The sequence below is a fragment of the Oryctolagus cuniculus genome, chromosome 5 (genome assembly GCF_964237555.1).
Source record: "Oryctolagus cuniculus chromosome 5, mOryCun1.1, whole genome shotgun sequence".
NCBI classification, from domain to species: domain Eukaryota; kingdom Metazoa; phylum Chordata; class Mammalia; order Lagomorpha; family Leporidae; genus Oryctolagus; species Oryctolagus cuniculus.
The window spans coordinates 14,740,793-14,766,597 of NC_091436.1; the positions used below are offsets into that span (position 1 = coordinate 14,740,793).

At 41.9% G+C, this 25,805-nt stretch overlaps 1 protein-coding gene across 5 annotated transcripts in view; it reads left to right on the forward strand.

The window, feature by feature from the left end:
* The window catches only part of RGS17 (regulator of G protein signaling 17), a 138,557-nt gene that overhangs the window by 84,129 nt on the left and 28,623 nt on the right, over positions 1–25,805 (forward strand). For 4 of the 5 annotated variants that reach the window (XM_070074600.1, XM_051854220.2, XM_051854222.2 and 1 more), the window contains exon 2: positions 7,180–7,323. In XM_070074600.1, coding sequence (XP_069930701.1) covers positions 7,205–7,323 — 119 coding nt within the window. In that variant the 5' untranslated portion in view covers positions 7,180–7,204. The remainder of the gene's footprint in view (positions 1–7,179; positions 7,324–25,805) is intronic. The other variant, XM_051854221.2, reaches the window with a different exon arrangement.

Sequence of the window (25,805 nt, forward strand, 5' to 3'; positions counted from 1 at the left end):
GAAGCTTCATACGGATCTCCCATGTTGCTGGCATGGGCACAAGTTCTTGAGCCGTCTTCTGCTGCTTTTCTCAAGCTGGATCAGAAGTAGAGCAGCTGGGACACAAGCCAGTCCATATGGAATGCCCACATCTCAGCCAGCGGCTGTACCTGCTGTGCCGCGCTCGCATCGGCAGCGTGTGTACGTGCTACGCCATAATGCTGGCCCCACAAGTAGTATACCATTCTTAACCACTGCTCTGACAAAGATGTGAAATAGGCTGACAAAACTAGATTCATGGCAGTGCTGATATACACAGACATTTCTTGTTTTGTTTTTGTTTTTTGGTTTATGTATTTTTTAAAATTTTATCTCCCATATAGTAAGGGAGAATATGTGGTATTTGTCTTTCTGGATCTGGCTTATTTCACTCAACATGATGTCCTCAAGTTGCATCCATTTTGATGCATATGGTAGAATTTCATTCTTTTCTGTAACTGAGTCATTCTATTCTGGGTGCATGTCCATTCATCTAATGACAGCCACTTTGAGTAAATCCATATCTGGGCTATTGTGAACAGTGCTGCTATAAACATGGTGGTGCAGGATCTCTCTGATACAATGTTTTCTTGCCTTTTGGATATATACTCAATAGTGGGATTGCTGGATCACATGGCAAGTCTATTTTCAGCTTTTTAAGAAATTTCTGTGCAGTTTTTTACTGTGGCTGTGCTAATCTACATTCTCACCAACAGAGCATAAGATTCCTCTTTCTACACATCTTTGCCAGCATTTGTTACTGTCTATCTTCTGTATTTTAGCCATTCTGATGGGTGAAGTGATAGCTTATTGTGGTTTTGATTTGTGTTCCCCTGATGGCTAGTGAGGTTGAGGAGTTTTTCATATATTTGTTGGCCAATTTTATTTCTTCCTTTGAGAATTGTCTGTTGGGGTCCTTTACCCATTTATTAACTGGGTTCATTTTATTTTGTTGTTGAACTTTTGAGTTGCTGATATATTCTGAATATTAATCCTTTGTCAGATAGGTAGTTTGTTTTCAAATATTTTTCCCATTCTATTGGATGTCTTTATTGATTGTTTTCTTTGCTGTGCAGAAACTTCTGTGTTTGATATAATCTGATTGGTTTAGTTTGGCTTTGTTTCCTGGCTCTGAGGGTCTTTTCCAAGAAGTCATCAGCTAAACTAATGTGTTAAAGTGTTTCCCCAACAGCTTCATAAGTCTTAGGTCTTAAATTGAGGTTTTGTATCAGTTTGAGTCAATTTTTGTTAGCGAGAGGTGGGGAGCTAATTTCATTCTCTTACATATATACCTCCTGGGTTTTTTTAAGACTTACTTATTTGAAAGTCAGAGTCAGGGGAGGGGTGTGAGTGCAACAGCCAGGGTTGGGCCAGGCTGAAGCCAGGAGCTAGGAGCTTCATCTGGGTCTCACACTTGGTAGGCAAGATCCCAAACACTTGGGCTTCCATGGCTTTTCCCAGGCCAATAATGGAGCAGGATTGGAAGTGGAGCAGCCGGGACACAAACTAGTGCCCATGTGGGATGCCAGGATCACAGGCGGCTGCTTTATCTGCTATGCCACAGTGCTGGCCCCTATACATCCAGTTTTGTTTTTTGCATTTTTTTTAGATTTATTTATTTATTTGGAAGGCAGTGTTACAGAGAGAGAGGGAAAGACAAATAGAGAGAAATATTCCATCTGGTCGTTCACACCCCAAAAGGCCGCAGTAGTCAGGGCTGAGCTAGGCTGAAGCCAGGAGCCAGTAGCTTCCTGCTGGACTCCCATGTGGGTGCAGGGGCCAAGCACTTGGGCCATCTTCCGCTACTTTCTCAGGCACAACAGCAGGGAGCCAGACCAGAAGCAGAGCAGCTTGGACTTGAACCTGCTCCCATATGCGGCGCCAGCTTAACCCACTGGTGCACTATAGCACCAGTCCCCGAATGTCCAGTTTTACCAGCACCGTTTATTGAAAAGATTATTCTTTCTTCAATGTATGGTCTGGGCAGTTTTGTCAAAAAATCAGTTGGCTCTATGGACTTGCATTAATTTCTGACCTCTATTCTGTTTTATATTTATTTGTATGTCATTGTTATGACAGTACCATGCTGTTTTAATCACTACAGCTTTGTAGTATGCTTTGAAGCTAGGTATTGTAATGCTTCCAGCTTGATTGTTTCTGTTCATGATTTTTGGCTATTCTGGGTCTTTTGTGCTTCCGTATGAATTTCAGGATTGTTTCTTCTAGTGCTGTAAATAATGTTGTTGGTTTTTGATAGGAATTACATTGAATCAGGAGATTGCTTTAGGGAGTATAGACATTTAAATGCTATTAATTCTTCCAGTCCATAAGCAAGGAATATCTTTCTATTTTTTTGTGCCGTTGATATTTTCTTTTATCAATGTTTTATAATTTTTATTGTTAAGATCTTTCACTTCATTGATTAAATTTATTCCTAAGTATTGGATTTTTTTGGTTTGACTATTGTGGGATTTCTGATTGCTCTTGCTAATACTTAATACTGCATTGAATAAGAGTGGTGAAAGTGGACATCCTTGTCTTGTCCCAGATTTAAGGGGAAATGCTTTCAGTTTTCCCCACTCAGTATAATGTTAGCTGTTGGTTTGTCACATGTGGCCTGTAGAATTTTGAGGTATGTTCCTTCGATACCTAATTTGTGGAAGGTCTTAATCATGAAGGCTTGTTGAATCTTATCAAATGCTTTTTCTACATCTATTGAGATAACAATATGATTTTTGTTCTTCATTTTGTTGATGTGATTTATGACATTTATTGACTTGTGAATTCTGAACTATCCTTTCATCTCTGGGTAAATCCCACTTGGTCATGATTATGATGTTTTTGAAGTGGTTTTGGATTTGATTTGCTAGGTTTTTTTTTTTTTTTTTTTTTTTTGTATTTTGTTGAGAACTTTTGCATCTGTGTTTATCAGGGATATAGGTCTGTAGTTTTCTTTCTGTGTTGTATCTTTGTTGGATTTTGGTATGGGAGTGATGCTGGTTTCATAAATTGAGTGTGGTAGAGTTCTCCTGTTCATTATTTTGGAATTGTTTGAAAAGTACTGAAATTTGTTTCTCTTTAAAAATGTTTTGTAGAATTCAGTTGTAAGGCCACCAGGTCCTGGGCTTTTCTCTGATGGAAAACTTTATTTCTTTGGTTAAGATTTATTTATTTATTTGAAAGGCAGAGTTAGAGAAAGAGAAGTAGACAGAGAGAGATATTCCATCTGCTGGTTCACTCCTTAAATGACTGCAATGGCCAAGGCTGGGCCAGGCCAAATCCAGGAGCCAAGAGCTTCTTCTCGGTCTTCCAGAAACATGGGTGTAGGGGCCCAAGTAGTTGAGCTATCTTCTGCTGCTTCTCAGGCTTATTATCAGGGAGCTGAATCCTAAGTGGAGGAGCCAGGACTCAAATTGGCACCCCATATGAAATTCTGGCATCACAGGCAGTGGCTTAAACCAACATTCCACAACTGCGGGCAGATCAAAGACTTTTAATTACTGCTTCAATGTCATAACTTGTTATGAGTCTGTTTAGGTTCTTTTTTAAAGATTTATTTATTTTACTTGAAAGTTAGAGTTACACAGAGAGAGAAGAAGAGGTAGAAAGAGGTCTTCCATCCGTTGATTCACTCCCCAATTGGCCTCAACGGCCAGAGCTGTGCTGATCTGAAGCCAGGAGCCCCCTCCAGATCTCCCATGCAGGTGCAGGAGCCCAAGGACTTGGGCCATTTTGTACTGCCTTCCCAGGCCATAGCAGAGAGCTGGATCAGAAGTGGGGCAGCCGGGACCTGAACCGGTGCCCATATGGGACGCCTGCACCACAGGCTGCAGCTCTATCCGCTATGCCACAGTGCCGACCCCTCTGTATCTTCTTGGTTTAATCCTGGTAGGTTATAAATGTCCATGAGTGTATCCATTTTTTTGAGGTTTCTCTGTTTGTTCTCATAGAGTTTTTCATAGTTTCTCAGGATACTTTGTATTTAGTGTTCTTGGTTGTAATATCTCCTTTTCATGTCTAACTTTATTTATTTTTTTTTCTCTTTTTATTTTTTAGCCTGACTAAAGGTTTGTCTATTTTGTGCATCTTCTCAAAAGTCCAGCTCTGTGTAATTTCAGTGCTTGTTTCCTATTTACACTCCTTCTCTGTAATTTTTTTCTAACCTAGGTAGTTTCCTGTAAAGAATTATGTAATAAACTCATATAGTTGATCCCAGATACCCTCATTCTTGGATTTGTTAGCTGCATACAAAATGCAAAACAATTGGTAATCTCCCTCAGCACTTGGAGAATAGTACTTCATTGTCTTTGGCATCTAAATTCTCCCCAAAAGTCTACTGCTGTTCATGTATTACCTCTCAGTGGATAATTCGGTCTCCTTTATGTTATAGATCTATGGTTTTACTATAATATGTGTAATTGTGGATTAATTTTTACTTATCCTGACCATGTGGTGTGCTGTTTAAATGTAAGACTTTTGTTTTGTGTTCTCCAATTGTAGAAAGTTCTCAGCCAACCTCCCTTGAAATACCACTTTCCAAAAAGTCTAGCAGTGTTCTTCTTTTGATGAAAACCCTGCTGAGTGCATAGTGGAGCCTTCCGAAGTTACTGTTCTGCTTGTCTCAATTCTTTTTTACGTTTGTAGCTCTCTGTGATGAATTCTAGGGATCTTCCTGGGCACCATCGCTGTTTCACTTTAGGGTTGCTTTGGGAATAGCTTTTTTTTTTTTTTTTTTTTTTTTTTTTTTTTTTTGACAGGCAGAGTGGACAGTGAGAGAGAGAGAGACAGAGAGAAAGGTCTTCCTTTGCCGTTGGTTTACCCTCCAATGGCTGCCGCGGCTGGCGTACTGCGCTGATCCGATGGCAGGAGCCAGGAGCCAGGTGCTTTTCCTGGTCTCCCATGGGGTGCAGGGCCCAAGCACCTGGGCCATCCTCCACTGCACTCCCTGGCCACAGCAGAGAGCTGGCCTGGAAGAGGGGCAACCGGGACAGAATCCGGCGCCCCAACTGGGACTAGAACCCCGTGTGCCGGCGCCTCAAGGCAGAGGATTAGCCTAGTGAGCCGCGGCACCGGCCCGGGAATAGCTTTTTTTACATGTAAAGTTTCTTAATGGCTCTGTGTTTTTGTTTTTCCATTTTTTATTATGTACATCCTTGTTTTATATTTGCCTACTTTTGTTTCATAATTTCTTCTCATACAGATAGTATTCTTTCCTTATTACATTGCTGATTATCATAATCATGTTTAGTAACTAATTTTTGGTAATTCAACTATTTACATTTGATCGGGGGTGTCTTCCTCTCCAAATTGCTGAGCAAGCTTTCTGTTTTCTGGTATTAATTCGTATTGTTTGCCTTCAGACAACACATTGAATGAGAAGTGTGTTTCACTTACTTGTTGTCCTTGTAAGATCCTCGGTCCTGTGGCAGCTAATGGATTAGCGTCTCAGGATTTCTTCCCATGCAGCAGGGACTTTGGAGATGTCTCTGACCCAGTCACCTGAACCAGCAGGTTGCTGGGCCTGTCTCACCTGAACCACTCTCTCTGCTGCCCTTCCTGCAGCTAGGTACCTTTGAATGATTAGAAAGACTTTTTTGGCACCATCTTTATGAATGGCAGAAAAAATAGCCTCTGATTTTATGTTTGTAGCTGAGAACCTGGCCTCCTGCTAATCAGAGTGAAACATTTTACAAAGCACTGGAGTGTGCAGCCTTGCCCCTTTCTGATTCTATATGTGAATAACAAAATTAGGTGACTTCAGCTAATATTTACCTACCACTGTGTTTGTTTCCTTTTAAAGGGGTTCTTATTTTTAAGAATACAATATTTTCAAAAGTATCTGTCATTGTATTCAGAACTAAAAATATAACTTTTGCATTTTTAAAATTTACTTGAAAGGGACAGGAAGACAGAGATCTTCCATCCACTGTTTTGCTCCCCTTATAAAGGCCACAGCAACCAGTGCTAAGCCATGACAAAGCCAGGAGCCAGGAATTCTACCCAGGTCTCCATGTAAGTGGGAGAGATCCAAGAACTCGAGCCATCACCTGCTGCCTCCCAGTGTGCATACTAGCAGGAAGCTAGATGGGAAGCTGAGTAGCCAGAACTCAACCCAGGCACTCCAGTATGGGATGTGGGAATCTGAAACAGTAACTGCTGTACAAAATTCCTACCCTCCAAATTATATTTTTTAAGAATGAGCTCACAGTATGAAAATGACTTGAAGCACTTTGTATTTTAATACTTATTGCTCTCAGCCACATATGACAATATATGTGAATGGTTTATTCATTTTTCCAAAAGTTCATGCTAAATTTAAAATTATACTAAAATCATCTTTTTTCTTTTTTTACCTACAATCCAGTCCTCAGTCAGGGTTGATACTGTAAATACTTGTAGGCAATAAGTCATTTCATCTAATTTATAAGGTCACAAGTAGAGAATGCTGCACCCCAATATTTTTATCTGCCATAATACATAAATTCTACCAAAGTAATTCCCTTTAGCTTGATGACTTTTCTATCTTCCCCAAATTCTCTATTAAATTGAAATAAATTTGGGGATGTGGGCAAGGAGAGGTGATATCTTTGCAATGCTGATACCTAATAAAAATTGAGTTATCTTAGTAGTGGCACTGGAAAATGAGTCAGAAGTGCCAAAAAGGTGATCAGGTGTTTTAAAAGGAGATGAGAAGGCACCAATCATACTCCTCACAATAGTTAGTTAGAAAACGCTGCAACACTGGCTTAAATAACGTCCAATTCACCATCCTGTAAAACATCAGAGGAGAAGCGAGTTGGTCACACAGCTGTGACAGTTTAAAGGCATTCCTAAAGGAAAGCAGATTTAATCATTCTTGAGTAATGAAGCACATTAAGAATAAATGTTCAAACCCTATCTTATTTACTTTACTGGAGCATTTGATCATGGGAAAATTTTTATAACTATAATTTTAGGCAGCAGAGAATGATAGAAGTTTATTCTGAAAGTTTTTAGGATATTCGAGAATTTTTCCTGAGAATTTTTAGTTCGGTTGCTAAAGCTCATTTGTTTTGCCTTTTCTTACATTGTCTTCATCCTCCCTTAATTAAATCATGTGTCCTTTAGGCAACCTGTCCTGTCACCGTTTTTTCAGACCTTTTGTTTTCTCTCTTCTTTCAGCCAGTTGGGGACTGAAGTAGCTGAAATGCGCAAAAGGCAGCAGTCTCAAAATGAAGGAACACCTGCTGTGTCTCAAGCTCCCGGGAACCAGAGGCCCAACAACACGTGTTGCTTTTGCTGGTGCTGTTGTTGCAGCTGCTCCTGGTATGTTGTGTTATCCGTGCATTGTGTTATCACACCTGCGCTAGATACTAACTAGAGCAAACACACATGCCAAATCTTGGACCCATGGAAGCTTCCCAACATGTTTGTTTTTCTTTTGCAAGTAGGAATCATTGAAGACTAACATTAGTTTCCACAAGCAGAATGTTAAGTTCCTCAGAATTTACATTTTAATTGATAGTAAGGTAAAGAATGAAAAACTGGTTTATGTCATGGTTTTAAATTTTCATGCTTCTTCAAGATATGGGTAAAAATGAGATCTCAGTGACATTTTTATTTGTCAAAAACAATATTCTCCAATATTACAATGGTGCAAGCACCTTAAGATGATACCTAGTACTACTGCATGTATTATGGAATTAGCTTTAGTTATGTGCTTCTCCTTAGGAGTGTTGATAATTTCATTGCATAGCTAGGTAGCCAGGAGTCTCGGGTTGGGGTTGGAGGGGACATGCGTCCGCCACAGAACTCCTGCTGATAAATAAGCTGGAAACAGCAGAGCCATAGCTCATGACCACAATCTAAAAGATCAGGGGCTGTGGTTGCTGTGAAGGCCATGTCAGTTTACTGAGAGTCTGAAGCCAGGAAAGGAGAACCTGCTCCCCACTGCGGTTTTATCCTCGACAGACGCTGGGGCTCAGAGCACCGTCGTAGCCGTGTTGTCCTCTGGTTTCCTCGTTGATAAAATGGTGAGTTTGGCAAGCTGAGTCCCGGGTCCTGCTAGTGCCAAACGTCCGTGATTCGAGTGCATCATAGAACCTGCTCCAGTTCTGAATTCCCAAAGTCCCTTTCAGTGAGAAAATCAGTAGGACCCAAGCCCTAACTAAGGTTTATGCAGGTGAAATTCCTCAAGGAGGTACAAGACTTAACGGAAATTTCTTCTGAATTGAAATTTTGGGGCCCCTTAAGATTCGGTTTGCAAGTGGATCTTCCGGACTGGCAGTGTCTTCTGGATCTTCTCAGCCTGTTTCAAAACCTTAAATAAAGGCCCAGTGTTTGAATCATCTCCTTTTGTATGCTCTCCACAGTTTCCCAATACCCACTGAGGTTGTTACTTTGATATGGTGGCAGAAGGTTGTAATCATGGTGGCCAAAATAGAAGATAAAATGACCACATTGGGCTGTGGTAGTGCCCTTGATGATGAAAAAACTCCACCAGGTCTGGAAAACCCCAGTCCCAAAAAGCCATCAGACGCCGTAGTAATCTGAAAGATTTAACCTAATTTTTGTAAATATCAAAATTGCTTCTGGGATGCAATGATGGTTCTTTACTAGGGAAAATCACCCATGATTTCTTTTCTTTCATTCTTAAGTGCGGGCAATTTTAGAAGGAGGAAATAGAGTTCTAGACGAGCTATTTCAACCACAGTTGTGTCATTTTTTTCCCCATATCATTCCTAAAGATATCGTCCAGCTCTTATTCTGTGAAAGACCGTGTAGTGACTTAATACGTGGTTCTGGAGTCAAACTGACAGGGTACTCAGTTTTGTCCTCATCATAACTACGTGTGTGACCTTCAGTGAGCTCGTGAATCCCACTGATCCTCAGATTCCTTGTCTGCCCAATGGCAGGAACACAAACCTGGACCCCTTACTGTTGTGAAAATCAAATGAGCGAAAACACATACTAAGCCGAGAACAGTGGCTGATACACAGTAAATTAATAAGAATTAGTTCCCTAGACTATGGAACACCTCATATTGGATGTATAAAATCTCATTAAAGAGGAGCTGGCTTGAAATAATGTGAAAAAATTCAGCTTATTGATAAAACACAAAGATTATCTTGGAAAAGAAAGCTCTTTTGAATTCTGTGTAAAATATTGCAAATACATTGTTACAGTATTGAGAATTATATTTCTGATTCTCATTTGCATTTTACAGTTTTCCTATAACTAGCATATCACTTTATTTACTTGTCAAAATTAATTTCTGAATTGTATTGGGATTAAAACCTCAAAACAGAATACTGAAGTTTTGTTGTATGGTTCTTAGCTGCCAAATAAATATTTAGTGAAGCTTGCTTTGGTTAATGCTTAAAATACAGACTGGATAACAAAGCATTAGCATTAGCTCATGACCATCAGATGTTGCAGAATACAGACCAAGTACAAAACAGATTTTGGAGCTTGCATCCACTTTCCACACCTAGGGTGACTCATAATTGATATTCCCAAACATGAGGGCATTAGCTATGAGCTCTGTTAGTTCCAGGCTGCACTGTTATTGTCAGGAATTGTATTTGTTAGCAATGAAGCATGGATGCCTGAGTCCAGGCCATGCAATGTACAGTCTATAAATTTGCAGATCTTTCTAAATGTGATAAATGATAGGTCATTTCTATAAAAACAACTCGACTTTTTAAAAAGAGGATAAAACTTAAATTGCCTTGAACTAAGGCTTTTAATTATAACCATATTGTCTTGTTGAAAATGAAAATGTTCCTTTTACATGCATTTTAAAATGTCATTTTTTGAGCTTAGAAAGAATATTTTAAAGACTGTTAGAGTGGGGGAGAAAAGAAAGACATGTTCTTCAGATTTTCCAAGCTAGGTCAAAGGAGCAGAACAAAAAGAAACACTAGAAAAAAATGTAATTTAGGCACTAAAAAAAGTTAGAAATCAAAATATGAAGTAACTGTCATTTGTGAATAGGAGCAGTTGTCATGTGGCTGATTTTACTTCCTTTTAAGGAAATAGAGTGCAAAGAAAATAAATTTCTGTGTCTAGTAATAAATAGAAACTTCACTCTCGCCTCACATGTTAAGGGCTTTTTAAACAACATATTTCCTTCAAATACGCATTTCTCATTCATGTTTCATTTCCAGTTCTCTCATTTTTAAATATTCCTGTCTTCATCATTATCATTCTACTCTAGTTTGGAGGAGGATACACTAAGTATATAACTGTTGACTATTTCCACAGCTTCCTTAAAAACGTTAAACAGTTTGGATCTATTTCATAATTATTTACTAAGCTGATTCCGTCTCAAGCTTTGTCAAAGAACCACTTCTTTCTGCATATAAGGCTCTTGTCCTACCTTCCATCCTCCCTTCCTTCCTTCCTTGAAAGGTAGAGTTACAAACAGAGAGAAGAAGAGACAGAGAGAAAGGTCTTCCATCCACTGGTTCACTCCCCCAATGGTCGCAATGGCCAGAACTGAGCTGATCCAAAGCAGGAGCCAGGAGCTTCTTCTCAGTCTCCCTCATGGGTGCAGAGGCCCAAGCACTTGGGCCATCTTCCACTGCTTTCCCAGGCCATCAGCAGAGATGCTGGATCGGAAGAGAAGCAGCTGGGATATGAGCCAGTGCCCATATGGGATGCCGGCACACAGGTGGAGGCTTAGCCTGCTACACCACAGCCCTGGCCCTGGCCCTGACCCCATCCCTCTTCCATCCTTTTTCACATTCCTGTCCTTCAAGAGAAAAGACAATGAGATTTAGACCATTTAACTGACTTACGTCAATGAGTGAAGGATGCCTGAATCTAGGCCATAAAATGGACAATCTATAGATGGACAAATTCTTCCATACACAGGACTCTGACCATATGAAGATGCAGTTCTAAAAGTCAAGACCCCTTGTCAAGAGGTTCAAAGTGGCACTGATAAATAGAAGGACTTTTCTCTTCAGGCAGTGAACTTCTTCCCTGTTCCTATGAGATAGAAGCCTTCAAAGATGCCACAGGTGCTTTACTCACTGCCAGCAGGACAGCATGAGTGAGTGCAGTGGGTCAGACATTCACATGTGAGACAATACATGGAGAAGTGCATTGTAGCCTCTAGACTGCTGTGTGCTTACAAACACACGATGCACCAAAAATAGGTAAAGAAGTAAAAAACTTTCTAAATACATTTTGGGCTTAAGGCTAATTTCCAAATTGTTCTGTAAACCCTCTGGTAACATCAGGGGTTACATCAAAATCACCAGACAATTTTTTCCCCAAAAACGTCTTCAGGTGTTAATCCCTTTCTTAATACCTGGCTGCCTCTAGAGGTATCCATCCCATCAAGCAATGAAGTCGGAGTTCCTTGTGTTTAGTCTTAAAATGTTAGAATGTAGAAGAGCTCAACTTGATCTCCTCAGTGATTCTGTTGACTTCTGCTTGACACGGTACATTGGTGAGATAATGGCTGTTAGGAGTAGAGATGGAAGTTTCTGGCCACCACCCTGAGCTCCCACTTGCAGTTTCCAAAGAAATGCTTCTGCCTTTAGCTGTTTATAGATTGGATTTAGCTATACTTTTTCATTTGAAAAAACAGTTTCCTCCACACCAAAGCATTGTTTGGAAAACACTGACTTTACAGATGAGAAAACTGACAACTCCCTGCTATCGCTGGATGCCTTAGGAAGCATGGTGGGATTAAAACACAAGGCTTTAATATGCAGGCTTTCATATTGTTTGGTTCACCTTAATGTGAAAATTCTGAACCTCCGTCATTTTCAGGTTTGATAGGAACTATTTCCATAAGTGAAACTTTCCCAGTCCATTTCACAATCTTGTGTCGGGTTAGATATTGCTGCCAAGATTTGGCCCACTGCACCAGATTCCTCTCAGAAGAGACTGGTTGCAGACTGTGTTTAGGGAATTAACTAGCCCTTTTGCAAGCTAAAATTGTCTTCCTTTTGGACACTAATTCACAGATTTTCCGGACCATGAGATAGTCTTACTAAGTAAATGCTAAGCACTTCATAAGCATGCTTTTGGTTGTCCCTCCCTCTATTTTTAACAAGTGCCACAGCCTCTGTAAGTTAGAAAACTTTAAAAACAATGCCCTATTTTATCCTCTGGTGCTGTCACATTTTAGCGCTCTGCCCATGGAAATACTAAGATGCATGTTTAAAAGTCAAGGGGTATTTTTTGAAAGGAAAAACAAAAATGCAGGTCTGTACCCCGTGAAGAAACCACTCCCTGGAAATCAAAGTCATCACACATGCAACGTGGATCATTTCATCTGAGGCAGCAGTGGCTCACTAGTTTTCTCTATATCTCGGAGAGCTGACTCATCCCCCAGAGCAGCTTTGCACAGGATTTCCAAAGTACTTGGAACCAGAAGATGCTAAACTGTAACTTACAAAGAACACTACAGCTTTAAAACTTCATCCTACCTTAGCATACATGTCCTCATTGGCTGCGACCAATTATATGAACCTTGAACCACACAATCAATCAAAATACCTCTACCAAAGTGAACACAGATGTCCTAGGCGATATACACACCAAAGAGTGGTTTGGGGACTATGTGCTTTGTACATGTCATTCATTGATTTTTTTCATTCATAACATATTGAAAGCCTATTGAAAACTGTTGTACTTCATCAGCATTCACTGGGTTCTCTCTGCCTCTACAGTGAGAAAACAGCCTCAAAAATCAGTTGTATCTAGATATTCTAGGCTCCTCTCAGAAAAAATGTGTCTTCTGTAAGCTGCCAGAATAGATCCTTTTCCATCAAAGGGTCTTATTTTGTGAGCTCTTTTTAACTCTGTGTTTGCTGCAAGTGTGTGTTTTTCTAGTGTCTCATTGCAGTATTTAAATCATCATTATAAAGATGGATTAAGAAAGAATGAAATAATAGATAAAACTATTAAGCCCAGTCTTATTTATCACGGAAGAGGAGGAAGAACTGTTAACCAGCAAAGAATGGGCAAGAGAAGATTAACTATTCAGGCAAGAAAATGGCAAAATCCATCTGGAAAAGCCAGGCAGGAAAAATTCTGTTCATTGAGAAGCAATAAAGCAAGATGGCACCTGGGAGACACCTGTGGCCTGGATCCCCTGAGGTGGAGGCTGAGAAGGGGAGGAAAGAGTCCACTGTGTCCGGTAGCTAGAAGAGGATAAAGACAGAAGGCATAAATGGGACAGTCATGTGGTGTAAGCCCCAAAGGGTGTGGAAGGGAAGTGCCAACATGCACCTTGCCCTGCATCAAGTGTGGGAGGAGCCACCTTTGTCAGAGTCCTGAGAGGTGGTGCCTTTGGAGAAGTGGGTGCTGGGTAGGGACTGAGGGAGAAAGTGCACCATGGAAGATGCAGAGTGCAGGAGAATTGGAGTTCCAAAGAAAAAGAGAGCCCCCAGAGGGAAAGAGTGGTAGGAGGGACTTCCCTCTGGCGAGGAAGCTGAGAGTGCAGAGGTAGAGAGACTGTAGATGCAGAGACTGGTAGTCATCTGGGGACAGTGCTATGCCTAGAGACTGGGGTAGAGTCCACTGCTCCCAGGCATCCCAGTCAGCTTCAAGTCATTTCAGGCTCAGATCTGGGGAGGATCTCTTGGATCTCAGCAAAAGCTGGCTCACCATGCTCAGGCATGGTGGTGTAGGGAGGACCGTCTGTGAATGGGCCAAGATTTGCCAGAACTCAGCAGTGGGCTGGACTCAGTGCTGGGTCACGGCTGTGGCCACACCTCCTGCCCCCTGCACAGTGCTGACCATATTGAAGGCCAGACTCTGACTACCAGCTCACTCTGTTGCTTCTCATACCAGCGATTCTCCTCCTGTGGGACAATGTTTTGGGTTCTCAGGTTAATACCTTCAGTAAAATAACACTACATGACTTTTGTAGTTGAACTCACAAAAGTTCTTACTGGTCAGTTGCGACTGGGTGTTTTCTAACTTCTGTGTCTGTCTCATGGAATATTCACACAGAAACCCAGTCCCATCACTTTTGTCTCTAAACTCTTAAAATTGATAGTATTTCCACTTCATCATAACCTATCATTCCTATAACCATAAGGAAAATTGTCAAGAAACCAAGAATAAAAATCCCAAAATATCAGCATAGTCTCCCTAAATAAACTGAAAACACCATTAATCCTAACATAGATCCACCAAAATTCATTATAGTTCCACAATCAACACCAGTATATATCATAATTAATTCTTATATATATATCTTAATTCTTATATGGAATTTGACCATGACTAATGACCATATGCTAAAGTTTCATGCTTCAAAATAGCCAAAAAATACATTTTGGCTTAAAATATGTACTTTGGCACATTAGTAGGCATTATTTAACATTTGTTGAATGATGATGGATTCAGATTTTCCAAGTGAGTCCACTTTATGCAATATGGAAATTTCTGTCACATAAATTATGCTCAACAGGTGTGTTTTCATAGGCTGTATTATGATGATGTGGAAGGCGATGCTTACTGGGGCACCACCTGATTCCTTCGTATGCACCCTAGTTTGCCATCATGCTCGGTACATGAATGTTCAGTAATAGTACCAGGGATAGTAGAAATTAGTGTTAAAGAGGTACAAGATTTTGGGGAGTGAATGCCAAAAACTGTTTAATAGTAATGTAATGTGAAATTAAGCAGGATGAAATAAAAGAGTAGAGATTGGTAAAGATTTTTTATACCACTTTAAGCAGTCAGAACTTTATACTGTACCTGATTAAGGAGAATTATACAACCAACTTCATTTTCACAGAACGTGAATTTTATTGTTGTATCTGACAAAAATAGAACAAGTGGTTCTTGAATGGTATCCTGAAATAACAGGTCCTCTGTGCCTAGACAATGACAGAAAGTAGGCTTGTCCTAAAATAATGAAGAATGTTAATAGAACAAAAAAATAGATGGCTGCAGTGGCTAGAGCTGTGCCCATCTGAAGCCAGGAGCCAGGAGCTTCTTCTGGGTCTCCCACATGAGTGCAGGGGCCCAAACCCCCTGAAGTTGATTGTATAATTCTGCTGAATCCGCTGTTATAAATATTGTGATTTCCAATACTATAAAATATGTAACTTTGTTTCAGTTATCAGCAAACTGTATGTTAATGTACATCTCAGGCACAGGTGCGTCTGTTCCTCTGTGGAAATGGAAATGGTATGAAGTAATACCGATCCTTTACAAGTACAGAACCTTTCGGTCAGCCAAACCCATAAGTAACAGTGGAATAACGCCATGTAATTCATTCTCAATAGAAGTAGTCTAGCACATTTAACTCTTACATACAAATCCAGCATCTCGTCTTCCTCACACCACGCCCACTTTGAGGAGACAACATGAAACAGGGAATGAAGAGTTCTAGAATTAGAGAGACATGGGTATGTCCTGGTTTCACATCGTGTGACCATTAAACATTGGAGAAATTGCTTCATCTCCGTGAACCTCAGCTTACTCCTCAGTAAGCTGTGATTAATAACACATATAAATCACTTAGTTTAGGACTAAGTACATGTCAAATGAACTTTTATGGGTAGGTATTACTTCTGTCCCCTCACAAGTCAGGCTGAAAGGATTCTTGGCCACCACACACCTGGAAATATTCCATCCTTGTGTTGTCACTCAATGTGGCAGATGCCACCTCTGTGTTCTGTGTCACTGTGTCCTTTCCCCTCCCCCGGCTCTCACGGGAACGAGCACAGCTGTAAGTTGGGGTGTCTCTGGGGCAGGCACCACACAGACATAAGGCTCCCAGGGTGTTACAAATTCTCTGTACTAAGTTAAGATCCCCACAGCTCAGGACTGTGTCCTTCTATCCAGTTTGTCCCCAAGAATGCCTCCCGCATCCATCCCTTACAAATACATGCACACAGTAACTGGAAAATGACAGGGAGTTGATGAATGGGTGGATGGAGGAGACTCTGCCAGATACTAAATATATTTCTGAATATTTCTGTTTTATCCTGGTTTTTATTTTATGATAGGGCCATAGTTAACTAAAGCCAGAAGCCTGAGCTCCAACTTGACTAATGCATTTAGAGACACAGGGTCTTATGAACTGATGACCAGAGTCTGTGAACTAGATAGAAGGTCATATGGCCTTTTCACACCAGAGATACTTGCTTTCCCAGAAAAGCATCCACTAATTTGCCTTTAAATGATTGGGAAAACTTCAGTGAGTTCAAGGAATAGCTTAAAATAGAATTGCAGCCAACCTGAGACTAAAAGTAGAAGATTTTGAGGGTTGGCAAATTGTGTAGATATACAATATACTCAGTTCTAGGATTCTCTTAATTTTAATGGCAAATAAGAAAGAAAAATCATTTATACCAAATCAGAAGCTTTGGTTATTTAGCTAAGATTGTAGAGCAGATCCTGGTTTTAACCATGTAATTACTTGTTAAATCTAGTTGGTATTTGAAATCAAATAACTACATCAGTGAACTCAAAGTGGCTTGGAGTTCTATTTTTTGTTTTTGTTAAAGACTTGTTTATTTTATTTGAAAGGCAGAGTTACACAGAGGCAGAGGGAGAGAGAGAGAGAGAGAGAGAGAGAGAGAGAGGTCTTCCAGTCATTGGTTCACTCCTCAGATGGCTGCAACTGCCAGAGCTGCGCCAATCAGAAGGCAAGAGCCAGAAACTTCTTCCAGGTCTCTCATGCAGGTGCAGAGGCCCAAGGACTTGGACATCTTGTACTGCTTTCCCAGGCCATAGCAGAGAGCTGGATCTGAAGTGGAGAAGCCAGTACAGGAATCTGCGCCCATATGGGATGCCAGTAATACAGGCAACAGCTTTACCCGCTAAGCCACAGCACTGCCCCTTGGAGTTTTAAGTAAAAATATAACGCAGATAAAATGGAGGGAATTTTTGAAACCCATCTTTTCCAACAGATACATGTATAGACAGAAATCAGTAGCAAGGAGAGAAGGGAAATCAGAAAATGAAAAGATTTCTCCTTGGTTTCCACGTGGTAAAAGAATTGGGGCCAGCACGGTGGCATAATGGGTTGAGCAGCTGCCTGAGATGCCAGCATCCCATACAGGCTCTGGTTTAAGTCTGGCCTGGTTACAGCCTGGCCTAGCCCTGGCCATTGCGGTCGTTTGGGGAATGAACCAGCAGATGGAAGCTCTCTCTCTTTTCTGCCCCCCACCCATAATCCTGCCTTTCAAATAAATAAAATAAATCTTTTTAAAAAATTATGTTTACATACAACCCAAACTGAAATTAAAATTCTTTGAAGATTCTTTAAAGATTTAAAAAGGGCGTAGTGGGCTAAGCCTCCACATGCGGTGCCAGCATCCCATATGGTGTCGGTTCCAGTCCCAGCTGTTCCACTTCTGATCCAGATCTCTGCTATGGCCTGGGAAAGCAGTAGAAGATGGCCCAAGTGCTTGGGCCCCACACCCACATGGGAGACCCAGAAGAAGCTCCTGGCTCCTGGCTTTGTATCAGCCCAGTTCTATCTGTTGTGGCCATTTGGGGAGTGAACCAGCAGATTGAAGACCTTTCTCTCTGTCTCTCCCTCTCTGTCTATAACTCTACCTTTCAAATAAATATATAAAATCTTTTTTTAAAATTTAAAATTTAAAAAATATTTCCTACCCATTTGTAGTTAGAAACCTTTTCTAATTAATCTAAGAATATATGAACCAGCCGGTGCCGTGGCTTAATAGGCTAATCCTCTGCCTGCGGCGTCGGCACACCGGGTTCTAGTCTCGGTTGGGACACCGGATTCTGCCCCGGTTGCCCCCCTTCCAGGCCAGCTCTCTGCTGTGGCCCAGGAGTGCAGTGGAGGAGGGCCCAAGTGCTTGGGCCCTGCACCTGCATGGGAGACCAGGAGAGGCACCTGGCTCCTGGCTTTGGATCAGCGTGGTGCGCTGGACACAGCACGCCGGCCGCAGTGGCCATTGGAGGGTGAACCAACGGCAAAGGAAGACCTTTGTCTCTCTCTCTCTCTCTCACTGTCCATTCTGCTTGTCAAAAAAAAAAAAAAAAAAAAAAAAAAAAAAAAAAAAAAGAATATATGAACCAAGTTGCCTATTACCCCTGAACAAGACAGAAGAATGCAACCAACTTACAACTAGAAAGAGTGACAGCTATGTTAATAAGGTTGTGCCTGCCTTTCTTAAGACTACCTATTCCCAGATGAAATTACTTAGGGCCAGGGAGTATCCAGAGCTTTTCCCAAATACCAAAAAGGAAAAATGGCTGCAGTTAAGCACCCCTCTCCAAATTCAACTGATCGCCTTTAAGTTTTATGATTACATTCTCGGAAAAAATGAAGGATTCTTTTCACATCCCTTAGAAAGACATAATAATCAAAAATCCTCACATGTAAGATTAAACTTTTTTCCAAATAAGGGTAATTACTCCCAGAAACTTTGTTTCCTTTTATTCTGGAGAGGGGGAATTATTGTGTTAACAGAGGAAACACTGCCATCTAGTGGACATGTTTGTAATAACATTATTTAGAGGCCAACTTCATTTCCGGAAGTTCCACTTCCATGGATTCAACCAACTGTGAATTGAAAATATTAAAAAAATCTGTATTGAACAGATGCTGACTTTTTTCTTTATCACTATTGGCTAAATAATACAATTGAACAGTTACATGGCATTTACATTGTTTTTAGGAATTTTTTAAATTATGATTTAAAGTATATGGGAGGGGCTGGCACTGTGGCTTAATAGGTAAAGCCTACAGTGCTGGCATCCCATATGGGTGCTGGTTCAAGTACCGGATGCTCCAGTTCTGATCCAGCTCTCTGCTGTGGCCTGGGAAAGCAGTAGAAGACAGCTGAAGTCCTTAGGCCCCTGCACCTGCGTGGGAGACCCGGAGGAAGCTCTTGGCTCCTGGCTTTGTATTGGCACAGCTCTGGCCATTGTGGCCAGTTGGGGAGTGAGCCAGCAGCTGGAAGACCTCTCTCTGTCTCTGCCTCTCCTTCTCTCTCTGTGTAATGCTGACTTTCAAATAAATAAATAAATCTTTTAAAAAATAAAATATATGGGAGGATATGCCTAGGTCATAGGCAGATTCTGCACCATTTTATATAAGGGGCTTGATTATCTGAGGTTTTGGTAGCTACAAGAGGTCCTGGCACCTGTCCCTCATAGATTCCGAGGGATGTCTGTACTTGTTTGATGATATACAATGCAAGCCTTTATGGGAACAATGTTTTGTTTTGCTTTTTTTACATCATGTAACAATGCTAAAGTTATTCATTTGTGTTGTATAATAATTCCAGACACAAACTTCTTTTTTTCAGATTTATTTTTTTGAAAGAGTTAAAGAGAGAGGTAAAGCCAGAGAGAGGGGTCTTCCATCCACTGGTTCACTCCCTCAGTGACCACAATGGCCAGAGCTGAGCTGATCTGAAGCCAGGATCCAGGAGCTTCTTCAGGGTCTCCCACATAGGCTCAGGGGCCCAATGACTTGAGCCATCTTCTGCTACTTTCCCAGGCCATAGCAGAGAGCTGGATTGGAAGTGGAGCAGCTGGGACCGAACCAGCGTCCATATGGGATGCTGGCACTGCAGGCTGGGGCTTTAACCTGCTGCTCCACAGTGCCAGCCCCTCCAGACGCAAATTTCTAATGACTATTTCCATCCCAATGTTCCACATTCAAAACTAAGTTGTGTTACAAAAACAGAGGATGGGAGCTTGCAGTCATACATATGACACTGAGTTTTTAATGTTTCTGAAATTATGGATAGTCTGTGGTTACTGCCCTGCCCTCTGATGTCATTGTGTTTGTTTTATTATCATTTTAAGCAATGCATTTCCTTATCTCCTTTCCCAGGCTCTCCTTGCTGATGGGAGGAAGATGGACTTAGCGGGGAGGCCCTTCCCAGCCGTAGTATCAACTTGTTGGTAGTTGCATCTCCTATATTCCTTCTCTGTCATGCTTTGCTATCAAAAGCTGTAACAACTCCTCTCTGGTAACCTCAAGTTCCAGAGAATTGAGAAGAAGTTGATCCCTTGTAAAATGCAGGGCTCTGGGCAGCAGTCCCATGGTGATGGTGTGAGATAGTCCCTATCAGGCGGCTTTTACACTCAAATACACTGGTTTGTGATGGGGGAGAGGAGCTTACCCTCTCCAAACATTTAAGAGCAATCAGCTTTTTGAAAGATTTATTATTTATTTATTCGAAAGGCATAGTTACAGAGAAAAAGGGAGAGACAGAGAGATCTTCCAAACACTGGTTCCCTTCCCAAATAGCCACAGGGAGCAGGGCTGGACCAAGCCAAAGCCAGGAACCAGGAGCTTCTGAGTTTCCCATGTGGATGCAAGGGCCCAGGTGTTTGGGCCATCTTCTGCTGCTTTCCCAGGCACGTTAGCAGGCAGCTGGGTCAGAAGAAGAGCAGATGGGCATCGAACTGGTGCCTATATGGGATACCGGCATCACAGGTGGCAGCTTAACTGGTGATGCCACAATGCCAGCCCAAGAACAATCAGTTTTGGTAAATAAAACTAAACAGGTAAAATACCGGAGTCAACTCTTGTATACAGAGTAGCAGCATTGCGTAGCAAACGTGAGCATGAGACCAGAAGCCAGCAGAGGGACAGTCTTCCTCCTGATAGGTAGTAGTTGTGGGTGTCCTGTAACAGCCTTGATGACTGCTTCCTTGTAAATAAAATAAGGATTAATAACAAAGCCCACTGCTTACCATGCAAGGCTTCCGTGAGAAAGCAGTAGTAAGGTATTGTGCGAGGAAATGTTTTATAGTAACTTCAGAGTACAAGTCTCCATTTTTACAGGTTGAAAAGAAAGCTCTATGTTAAATTTGGAGTTGCCATTTTTTTTTTTTTTTTTTTTTTTTTTATCTAACAGTTACAGACAGTGAGAGAGGCAGACAGAGAAAGGCCCTCCCTCTGCTGGTTCATTCCCCAAATGGCTGCTACAGCTGACACTGCGCCGATCCGAAGCCAGGAGCCAGGTGCTTCTTCCTGGTCTCCCATGGGGGGCAGGGACCCAAGCACCTGGGCCATCCTCCACTGCCCTCCGGGGACACAGCGGAGAGCTGGAGTGGAAGAGGAGCAACTGGGACTAGAACCCGGTGTCCACATGGGATGATGGCCTGCAGGCGGAGGATTAACCAACTGAGCCACAGCTCCGGCCCGGAGTTGCCATTTTTAGTATGCTTTCATTTGCTCTTCACATCTAAGTGGCTGTAACAATTTGCCTTTTTGTTCTAATTTTTATTCCTTGTTTCACAGTCTTGAGAAGTAGGTTACCCCGTCATCCCCACCAAGAGTGAGCAAAGGAAGGTGCAGAAGGCCCCAGTCCTCCGGGAGGCGTTTCCACATTTAGATCCACCTCAGTGTTCCCTGGGCCCATTAGCTAACATGCACTTCCCTGCCTTTTCTCGTTGCCTGCTCCTGAAATACCAGGCCCGTCCATTCTGCTCTGTGCGTGTATCACGACGTGTGATAACTCCCAGGCTGCGCACGGCAGTATTGGACCTCTGAGTGCAGTCCCTTTTGTTCAGGTCTCCATCTGGCAATCACCAGCTCGTTCTCAACCCACTGTGATCATTACTTCCTCTCTGAAGCCTTTCTCAGCGCTCACAGGCAAAGTTCAGAACCCACACGGGTGTGTAAGAAACACCACAGGCATAATCCTCTCTTAGTTCTTTTTTTTTTTCTTCTTTTTTGACAGGCAGAGTGGACAGTGAGAGAGAGAGACAGAGATAAAGGTCTTCCTTTGCCGTTGGTTCACCCGCCAATGGCCGCCGCGGCCGGCGCACTGCAGCCGGCGCACCACTCTGATCCAAAGCCAGGAGCCAGGTGCTTCTCCTGGTCTCCCATGGGGTGCAGGGCCCAAGCACTTGGGCCCTCCTCCACTGCACTCCCTGGCCACAGCAGAGAGCTAGCCTGGAAGAGGGGCAACCGGGACAGAATCCGGTGCCCTGACCAGGACTAGAACCTGGTGTGCCAGCGCCCCTATCTTAGTTCTTATCACACTGCGCGTGATGTGTGCTTACCTGTCTGAGCTCCTCCATAGCAGAGCCTTTGTCTCGCTCATCTTATTCCTAACCCAGGCAGCATTGCAGAAACCAGGCGTTTGATACCTCTGGGGAAAGGGTTGTTAATTCCTGAAGAAAGCTGCAGCGTTTTACTGTGATATTTTGAGTGGTGAAAGTAAAATGGTGAAGAAAAATCTACCAGTTCCTTTTCAGAACCTGAAGGATGTTGATTTCATTTTTGCACAGGGAAATTTGAGGTAGAAGCTATTAGATAAAAAGGTTGATATCACAACGTGAGAATATTAAAATGCCGAGCACTGTTGGCCTTTACCAATGTCAGTGGCACTTTCTTAGATCCTCGATGTCACACTGCACTAAATGTAAGCGTACTATTGATTCCTCAGTTGAATTTTTGTGTAATTATGTGTGGTTTGGGGATCAGCCTCTATCCCAGAGTTACCATGGTTACTGCAAATAATCCATCTTATTTGCAACCATTTGAAAGGCTCTTCCTAAGAATTGATCATTTCTTTTTTTTTTTTTTTTTTTTTTTTTTACAGGCAGAGTGGACAGTGAGAGAGACAGAGAGAAAGGTCTTCCTTTTGCCATTGGTTCACCCTCCAATGGCCGCCGCAGCCGGCGCACCACGCTGATCCGAAGGCAGGAGCCAGGTGCTTCTCCTGGTCTCCCATGGGGTGCAGGGCCCAAGCACTTAGGCCATCCTCCACTACACTCCCTGGCCACAGCAGAGAGCTGGCCTGGAAGAGGGGCAACCGGGACAGAATCCGGCGTCCCAACCGGGATTAGAACCTGGTGTGCCGGCGCCACAAGGCAGAGGATTAGCCTAGTGAGTCGCGGCTCCCGCCTCGATCATTTCTTTGACAGTAGTGGGCTGTCTTCCAGAATAGACCTTGCAACCGTGTTGACAAATCAGTAGATAAACTCCCCCCTGGCATCAGGCAGTGTTTTTGCCGCCTCACTGTCCACCTCCCTTGTAAGCAAACAATCCACCTACATGCAGGGAAAGCATATTTCCTTATTTTCTGACATATACCATCTGTATCTCCTCTCTTCTCAAAGTCGTCATTCTAGAAAATCTCTAATGTGATTTTAAATGCTTATTTATTTTATTTAGACTAGTTGTCAGCATTGTACTTTCATCGAGTACTTAAGCTTTGATTGGATTTCTGCAGTGAACATTGTATATATGTTTTGTTCTCTTTTTGGCTTTAATTGTTTTAAAAGTAGAAATGTTAGTTTAAAATGTTACACACATAAAAATGAAAAATGGCATGTTTTTGTGTGACCCCACACAACTAAATTTGGTGTTTTAGAGATTTTTCAAGCACATAGGGCATGTATGTGTTGATCTAGAACAAATATTTCCATGGGGCCGGTGCTGTGGCGTGGTGGGTAAAGTTGCCACCTGCAACATCAGCATCCTGTATGGTCACCGGTTCAAGTCCCAGCTGCTCCACTTCCTATCCAGCACTCTACTATAGTGGGAAAAGCAGTGGAAGATAGCCCTAGTCTTTGGGCCCCTGCACCTGTGTGAGAGACCCAGAAGACGCTTCTGGCTCCTGGCTTCGGACCAGCACTGGCCGTTGCGGCCATCTGGGGAGTATCTAGTGGATGGAAAACATTCTCTCTCTCTCTCTCTCTCTTTCTCTCTCTCTCTGCTTCTCTGTAACTCTGCCTTTCAAATAAAATAAATCTTTAAAAAAAATAAACAAATATCGCCTTGGGGCCGGCGCCATGGTGCAGTAGGTTAATCCTCTGCCTGCAGCGCCAGTTCTAGTCCCGGCCGCTCCTCTTCCAATCCAGCTCTCTGTTGTGGCCTGGGAGGCAGTGGAGGATGGCCCAAGTCCTTGGGCTCCTGCATCCGCATGGGAGACCTGGAAGAAGCACCTGGCTCCTGCCTTCGAATCGGCACAGCTCCAGCTGTTGTGGCCATTTTGGGGGTGAACCAATGGAAGGAAGACCTTTCTCTCTGTCTCTCCCTCTGTCTGTAACTCTACCTATCAAATAAATAAATAAAATCTTAAAAAAAAAAACAAATATCTCCAGTAATTTATTACCTTCCAAGAAATTATATTACATAGGCCTAGAATGACTGAAAAAGGAAACAGAGATTCAGATCAGGGTAGGCACACAGTCCAGTATCAATTCTTTGTTTCTTTTCTCCATTTCTCTTCATCTTAAAATGGCATTTCTCAGTGATGTTTGATGATTGAAACCTTGAAATCCATTTTCTAAGATTAGTACTTAAAGGAAAGTTTATTAAAAGGACAACTTGATCAGGCTAAAATTCAGTGTCTTTCTATAAGGCAAGATTATGTCTCAATTAGTACTTAGTAAGAGATGGTACAAACAGTGAATAGTTAGAGTTTAGTGAATGACTGTCATGCATAGCTCTAAGACCAACTCTGTGTCCGTGTTTTAGCATCTGTGCGAATGGCAGATACAAACACAGTTTAGTCCTTCATCATGATCACTCTAATATGGTAGCATTTGGGATGTTTGTAAATATCACAGAGACAGACAGGAAAGCCAGAATTCGTGTTAAGAAAGTTGTGACTCATCTGTGTGGATTCCAGATTTTTCACTCCACAGCAAAGGCATAATGGAGAACAAACTTTTCAGAGATGTTGTATGAAGGATGTGCCCTATTTTGTGTGGGACACTGTATGGGAATCAGAGATCGACACTCTGGGATATTATGATATTTTACAAGTCTTTAAGTTCTTTGAAATGTATGTACACAACACACATGAAAGTTCAATAATGCTTGGCAGAATGAGTATTAATTGCCTATTTAAATAAGAACATATTCCATGAGAGTATTTCAGGCATGGAAAGCCAAGACACTGTGGCAAAAAAAAAAAAAAAAAAAAAAAAACAACCCTAAATGAAAGATCTCTGTGAGTGAGATCCCAGTGGAAAGAACGGGCCATCAAAGAAGGAAGTACCTTTCTCTGAAGGGAGGAGAGAACTTCCACTTTGACCATGGCCTTGTCTAAATAACATCAGAGTTGACAAACTCAAGAGGCTTCCATAGCCTTGGCAGCTCATGACAAGAGCCTCGAGTGATTACTGACGTCATAAATAAGAGTGTCAATTGTTAAATCAACAACAGGAGTCACTGTGCACTTACTCCCCATGTAGGATCTCTGTCCTTAATGTGTTGTACTATGTGAATTATAGTATAACTAGTACTCAAGCAGTACTTTATACTTTGTGTGCCTGTGTGGGTGCAAACTGTTGAAATCTTTACTTAGTATATACTAAATTGATCTTCTGTATATAAAGATAATTGAAAATGAATCTTGATGTGAATGGAAGGGGAGAGGGAGAGGTAGAGGGGATGGTTGCGGATGGGAGGGAGGTTATGGGGTTGGAAAAAGCCACTATAATCCAAAAGTTGTACTTTGGAAATTTATATTTATTAAATAGAAGTTACAAAAAATAAGAGCATATTTTGTATGTTCATATATCTTGTCAGTAATGTATTCCTCCCACGCACTATCCCAGAATTACGGGAAAGACATCAAATTCCAGGGAACCAGTCCTACTTAAAGATACTTTGGGAAATTAATGAATCTCCTCTAAAACACTTACCTGACTCAAGTTAATAGACTCAATGGAACTGCAAGCATATTCCCAGAACTCACACGTAGAAACCTAAACAGCACTGCTGCTCCGAATCCTTCTGCCCGGCCACCTCCCATTGGAGGCCTTTGTCTTATTTCTTATTTATTTATGTATATATTTATTAGGAAGAGTGATAGAGAGGGAGAGACAAAGAGAGAAAGATCTTAGACCCAGTTGTTCGC